Here is a 7206-nt window from a genome sequence, read left to right on the forward strand (position 1 = left end):
ATGGACTTTAGGATATACCACATCTTGCCTCAATAAATGAATGTCTTCTGATAAACTTTACATGACATTTCAAGCCAATGGGAGTCAGGGGAGAAGTGGGCAGGGAAAGGGAGATAGTATTAGGGGATCCTTCCAACCTGCCTTGTGGTTTACTCATTATTTTATGTGGTTAGCTCCAGAGCTGGTCACACAGCCTTTCTTAACTCCTCAAAATATTATCTTGGAATGTCAAGGAGCAAATTTTTTAGAAAAGGGTTTGAAGGTGGAAGGCTAGAGGAATTAAAAAGGCATTTAATTCCTTTTTAGGCAGGGGAGACAGATAGAAAGGCCTAGCACAAGACACACGACAGAATTAACGAACACTGTTGAACAAAAAACAACTCTGAGGTCTTTGCTGGGCTGCAGTAAAACATTTGTGAGGTTAATGAGAGATTTGGAATGGGTTGGAATTGTCTGATTCCCACCCAGTCCTGCATGTAGGACAGTCTACCCTGATCTCCTTTTTTAACCAGGCCTTGGAAACTTTCTTTTGAATTTTATGAAAAACATCAATTTCTGAAGCACGGTGCATGAGTGATGGAGCAAACTTCAGTGGTTTGAAGAGATGACTTAAAAGAAGCTTTCTTAGCAAAGGTTAAGCCTGGCTAAAGTATATTTATCTGAGGATTTGTCTCTATGATTGTATGGCTATAAAAAAAAAAACCCAAAACCTCATTACTTTGGTTAGTTAATTAATCAAGGGGGGGAAAGTGTTGTTTGATATAATTGATGGGTTGAAAGAGTTAACCCAGGGAGATTTGAGAAATGTTGGCAATAGGTTGAACATACAAATGCTGTTTCTCTGGCTATGCGTACTAAAGAGTTTGGGGAAGATTGGGCTAATTGGTTCTAGAGAGTAGTCACACGGCCTTTGCAGATGCTTTTGACATCACTATTGATATCCTTACTACAACCAGATGGGTAGCGTTTCTTGACATATGTACTTGCTAATGATTTTTACCAGAAAGAAAATATCGTTCTCATCTCTTCCTAATAAAAACTACAGAGTTAATGATCATTGACCAGTAGCAACCTTTAGGATGAGCTGTGAAAGTTCTATCTAAAAACACTTGAGTTTTTCATGTTAAAAATTCCTCAGAATCTTAGAATATGCACGACCATGGTTTGCTACAGGTTTGGAGAGTCGTGTGGTTTGTTTCTTATGTGGGCACAGCCTGATAATTTACAGCAGCATTCACTAATTAAAATTGTGAGCATAATTACTACCCGTGATACTTAGTAGTTTACATTCATAAAGCTCAAAATTTACTTCATCCTTTCAAGTAGTGAATAATTAGTTTATTTGGGTCTGTAACTTTATCATCCCTTTATGACTCATTTGGAAGAAATAAGCAACCAACCTCCCAGAAGACTGCTTTAAAAAGCTGGAGATATATTGTCCAGCTAGTGCAAAGAGGCTAACACAATGTGGAAATATATGTCTTTTCTTTGGTTTTAGTGGCCAGTTTGTCTATTAATTTACTCATCAAATAACTATTGAGAACCTAATGTATACTAGGAAACTTGGGAAGACAAAAATGAGTCACTCAAAGATTCTATCCTCAGAGACCTTAAGGTTTGGTGGAAAAGAAATAAGATACACACAGAGAGGCATATCATTTCTTTGTCTTACGGAATACACCACCATGGTTTGATATGCACAACGCAAACATATGATTAGCTATGTATGTATATCTATGTCTATGTATGTGTGCATCCAACTATGGTGGTGCATTTACTAAGACACTAAGACATAAATGACAAGCACTATAATAACAGGAAATGTCTCTGTTCTCTGCTGTTTGATCAGCACCTGGCATAATGTCTTAAATCAGGAGGCTTAATAGATAAGTTTTTGAATAAATTAATGAATGAATAATTAAATGTAGTAATTTTATTTCTTCCAAGATGCATCAGTGGGATATTGAGAAAAAAATGGTTCCTTTTCATAAATTCTCTAATTTTTTCCTAACCTGACTTGTTTCATTGTCTCCAGGTACTTCAGTCAGCATGGCTGTCTCTTTGCCACCCAGCCTGGGATTCAGTTCTGCTCCAGAAGAAATCCAGCACCCACATATTAAATTTTCGGAATGGAAATTTAAGCTCTTCAGGGTGAGATCCTTTGAAAAGACATCTGAAGAAGCTCAAATAGAAAAGAAAGATTCCTTGGAGGGGAGACCCTCTCTAGAGCAATCTCCTGCTGTCCCAGACAAGGCCGATGGTCAGCAGCCAACACTGACTCACATAGAAATAAAGGCTTACCCTAAACTTTTGAAGAAAGCCTTTGGTGATGGGAAAGCAAGAGACAAAGCAATCCATCAAGCTAACCTTCGGCATCTCTGCCGCATCTGTGGAAATTCTTTTAAAACGGATGAGTTCAACAGGAGATACCCAGTCCATGGGCCTGTGGATGGAGAAACCCAAGGGCTTTTACGAAAGAAGGAAAGGAGAGTCACTTCCTGGCCAGACCTCATTGCCAAGGTTTTCCGGATTGATGTGAAGGCAGATGTTGACTCGATCCATCCCACCGAGTTCTGCCATAACTGCTGGACCATCATGCACAGGAAGTTTAGCAGTGTTCCATGTAAGCTACATTTCCCAAGGAATGCAACCATGGAGTGGCACCCCCACACAGCATCCTGTGATATCTGCCATGCAGCCCATCGGGGGCTTAAGAGGAAGAGTCATCAGCCAAATATGCAGCTCAGCAAAAAACTCAAAACTGTGGTTGACCAAGCAAGACAAGCCCGTCAACGCAAGAGAAGAGCTCAGAAAAGGATCAGGAGCAAAGAAGTCATGAAGAAGATCATCAACTGCAGTAAGATCCATCTTAGTACCAAGCTGCTTGCAGTGGACCTTCCAGCACACTTTGTGAAATCTATCTCCTGCCAGATTTGTGAACACATTCTGGCTGATCCTGTGGAGACCAGCTGTAAGCATATATTTTGCAGGATCTGCATTCTCAGGTGCCTTAAAATCCTGGGTAGCTATTGTCCCACTTGCCAATATCCTTGCTTCCCCAGTGACTTGGAGAGTCCAGTGAAGTCCTTTCTGAGCATCTTAAATACCCTGATGGTGAAATGCCCTGCAAAAGAATGCAATGAAGAGGTCACCTTGGAAAAATATAATCATCATGTCTCAAGCCACAAGGGATCACAGGAGACTTTTGTGCATATTAATAAAGGGGGCCGGCCTCGCCAGCATCTCCTGTCCCTGACCCGGAGAGCTCAGAAGCACCGTCTGAGGGAGCTCAAGATGCAAGTCAAGGCCTTTGCTGACAAAGAAGAAGGTGGAGATCTGAAGTCAGTATGCCTGACCTTGTTCCTGCTGGCACTGAGGGCGAGAAATGAGCACAGACAAGCTGACGAACTGGAGGCCATCATGAAGGGACGGGGGTCTGGCCTGCAGCCAGCTGTGTGCTTGGCCATCCGCATTAACACCTTCCTCAGCTGCAGCCAGTACCACAAGATGTACAGGACTGTGAAAGCCATCACAGGGAGGCAGATATTTCAGCCTTTGCATGCCCTTCGGAATGCTGAGAAGGTCCTCCTCCCAGGCTATCACCCCTTTGAGTGGCAGCCGCCTCTGAAGAATGTGTCTTCCAGCACTGATGTTGGCATTATTGATGGACTGTCTGGACTTTCCTCCTCTGTGGATGATTACCCAGTGGACACCATTGCAAAGAGGTTCCGCTATGATTCAGCTTTGGTGTCTGCCTTGATGGACATGGAAGAAGACATCTTGGAAGGCATGAGATCCCAAGATCTTGATGACTACCTGAATGGCCCCTTCACCATAGTGGTAAAGGAGTCTTGTGATGGAATGGGAGATGTGAGTGAGAAGCATGGGAGTGGACCACCAGTTCCAGAAAAGGCAGTTCGTTTTTCATTCACAATCATGAGAATTACTATAGCACAGGGATCACAGATTGTGAATGTGTTTGAGGAAGCCAAACCTAACTCTGAACTGTGTTGCAAGCCATTGTGCCTTATGTTGGCAGATGAATCTGACCATGAGACTCTGACGGCCATCCTGAGCCCTCTCATTGCCGAGAGGGAGGCCATGAAGAACAGTGAGTTAATGCTTGAGATGGGGGGCATTCTCAGGAAATTTAAATTCATTTTTAGAGGTACTGGATATGATGAAAAACTTGTCCGAGAAGTGGAAGGTCTTGAGGCCTCTGGTTCAGTCTACATCTGTACCCTTTGTGATGCTACCCGCTTGGAAGCTTCTCAGAATCTTGTCTTGCACTCCATAACCAGAAGCCATGCTGAGAACCTGGAGCGCTATGAGGTCTGGCGCTCCAACCCCTACCAAGAGTCTGTGGAGGATCTGCGTGATCGGGTAAAAGGGGTCTCAGCCAAACCTTTCATTGAGACGGTTCCTTCCATAGATGCCCTCCACTGTGACATTGGCAATGCAGCTGAGTTCTACAAGATTTTCCAACTAGAGATAGGAGAGGTGTATAAGAATCCCAATGCTTCCAAAGAGGAAAGGAAAAGATGGCAAGCCACACTGGACAAACATCTCCGGAAGAAGATGAATCTGAAACCAATCATGAGGATGAACGGCAACTTTGCCAGGAAGTTGATGACCAAAGAGACTGTTGAGGCAGTGTGTGAATTAATTCCCTCTGAGGAGAGGCACGAAGCTCTGAGGGAGCTGATGGACCTTTACCTGAAGATGAAACCTGTGTGGAGATCAACGTGTCCTGCTAAAGAGTGCCCAGAATCCCTCTGCCAGTATAGTTTCAATTCACAGCGTTTTGCTGAGCTCCTATCTACCAAGTTCAAGTATAGATATGAGGGCAAAATTACTAATTATTTTCACAAAACCCTTGCACATGTCCCTGAAATTATTGAGAGGGATGGCTCCATTGGGGCATGGGCAAGTGAGGGAAACGAGTCTGGTAACAAACTCTTCAGGCGCTTCCGGAAAATGAATGCCAGGCAGTCAAAGTGTTATGAATTGGAAGATGTCCTGAAACACCACTGGTTGTATACCTCCAAATACCTCCAGAAGTTTATGAATGCTCATAATGCATTGAAAAACTCTGGGTTTACCGTGAACTCACAGGCAAGCATAGGGGACACATTGGGTCTAGAGAACTCTCTGGAAACTCAAGATTCAATGGGATTTTAAGTAGGGCAACCTCTCATGGGGTGGTTTTGCAAATGAGTTTTCCTCTGGGTTGCACTGAGATCTTCTCTTAGCACCCTTCACTACTACTTGTGATGGGTTTACCACCAAGAGGTGGCTGGTTGCAGTGAGGGATCACAGATGCTGAAACCGTGTCAGGAAAGAGTAACTGGGTGAGCTGATTGTTTGGGCTGTTCAGTGAGTTCAGAGAAGCAGCAGGAGAAATCAGTTATCTGAAAGCTCCGTAACTCAGTATAGAAGTGACTGCAGGGGACCAGAAATGAGCAAGGACCCGTGTGTGTGCGTGCAAGTGTATGGCTGAGTGGCGTGAAAATCAAGCCAAGCTTGTCAAAGAAGGGGTCAGGAAAGGAATTTGTTTGGTAGTTTTCACTTTTCTTCCTCAATTTGTTATAATTTGTTTTGAGATATGATAAGTGCTTTCTATTTCATTTTTGTAAAATTCTTTATTTTATAAATTCCACCTTTACTCTGGAAGAGTCAAAAGAGCTTTTCAGATTTGTTTAAAAGATCTTTTTTTAATGCAATTTTATTGAGATATATTATATATTCACATACCATATACTCATTCAAAGTATACAATCAATGGTTTGCAGTATCATCATATAGCTGTGAATTCTGTTTAATAACAGCTTACATTTGTATGGCACGTTGACCTTTGCAAAGCACTGTCATTACATTTTTTCGTTTGGTACCTTTATGCAGAAAGACCCTAAATTAAGCATTTGTTGTGTGTGAAAGTCTGTCATTTCCCAGTTTTTCATTGTGTGTTTATTGTGACCTTAAGAGTTTAAGAGCTCATCTTCTGACATGGATTTTTCAATAATGATATTAGAAGAATGTAATTGTTAGCCACAATTAGCTATTAAATCTTCTGAAAGCATATGTACCAAGCTACCAGTAGCCAAATGTGATGCTTTATTTTTCCCTTTTAATTTCAGTTAATTTAAAGTTTCCAAATGGTTTTCCATCTAGTTGCAAGGCCCCACAGAGGCTTTTAAAAATCCAGGTTTGCTCACTGCATAAAAGCAGATTTAATGTCGTGCTGAAAATTCTCTCTCTATGAAACTTGGGTCATTTCACTAAATCTAGGTTTCACAGAATCCTTCTTTCTGTAATGTGGTACATTTAAAAAAAATTATCAGTTTACTTTCAGTGCACTCACATTTTTGTATCAGGATATGATACAAAATCACTGTTTAGATAGAAACATCTCATGGTTAGGGCAGGGGAAAGAGTTCACATTTGTACGGTGCTTTTGTTGTTTGTTCTATCACTTTTGAAATGTTTTTACACTCATTCTGCCTCATCTATCCTCAAATCCTATGGGGTAGGCATTATTATTATTATTATTTGTTTGTTTGTTTTTTGCATGGACAGGCACTGGGAATTGAACCTGGGTCTCCAGCATGGCAGGGGAGAACTCTGCCTGCTGAGCCACCGTGGCCCACCTGGGGTAGACATTATTATCCCCATTTGATGGAAAGTTAAATGATTTGCTGAGTTACAGGGATAATAGATGTCTGATTTAGAATTTGAACCTGGGCCTTTTGTCTCCAAATGCCACACACACACACACACACACACCTGTCCACAAAAATTAACCACAATTTTTGTTTAGGAGGTAAATCAGAATTTGTTTAGAATCCACAATTAATTACTACAGTTCATAACCTTGGGATTTAGTTTTCGTTGCTGATGTTTTGTTTTTTGTTGGAGGGCAGAGGTTAGAGAAGGTTTAAGTTATTTGTGTACTTTGGATCTTTTGACATAAGAAAGCAGCGCTAAAGCTCCGATGGGGCACCAAAGCTTCTGGGGTCTCCAGTTATTCTGAAACCATTGTCTGTATCCTTAGGAATTTGGGATTTGCCAGTTGCTGGCAATTTAGAGCAGGCATGGGATTTTACATGCTAGTGAGTCATAATGATATGTTAGTGTTAATTAGTTTTTTTTTCTTCCTTTGATTTTATTGGCCATAATTGCCACTCTTCAGTATATCAAAGAGCTTTG

General features: G+C 41.6%; 1 protein-coding gene across 1 annotated transcript; it reads left to right on the plus strand.

Moving 5' to 3' along the window:
- The first annotated feature begins 2049 nt into the window (after positions 1-2049).
- RAG1 (recombination activating 1) lies at positions 2050-5181 on the plus strand. Its single transcript, XM_077112290.1, has one exon. The coding sequence runs from the start codon at positions 2050-2052 to the stop codon at positions 5179-5181; it is 3132 nt and encodes a 1043-aa protein (XP_076968405.1).
- The last annotated feature ends 2025 nt before the right edge of the window (positions 5182-7206 follow it).

Source organism: Tamandua tetradactyla, chromosome 8, assembly GCF_023851605.1.
Source record: "Tamandua tetradactyla isolate mTamTet1 chromosome 8, mTamTet1.pri, whole genome shotgun sequence".
Taxonomy (NCBI): domain Eukaryota; kingdom Metazoa; phylum Chordata; class Mammalia; order Pilosa; family Myrmecophagidae; genus Tamandua; species Tamandua tetradactyla.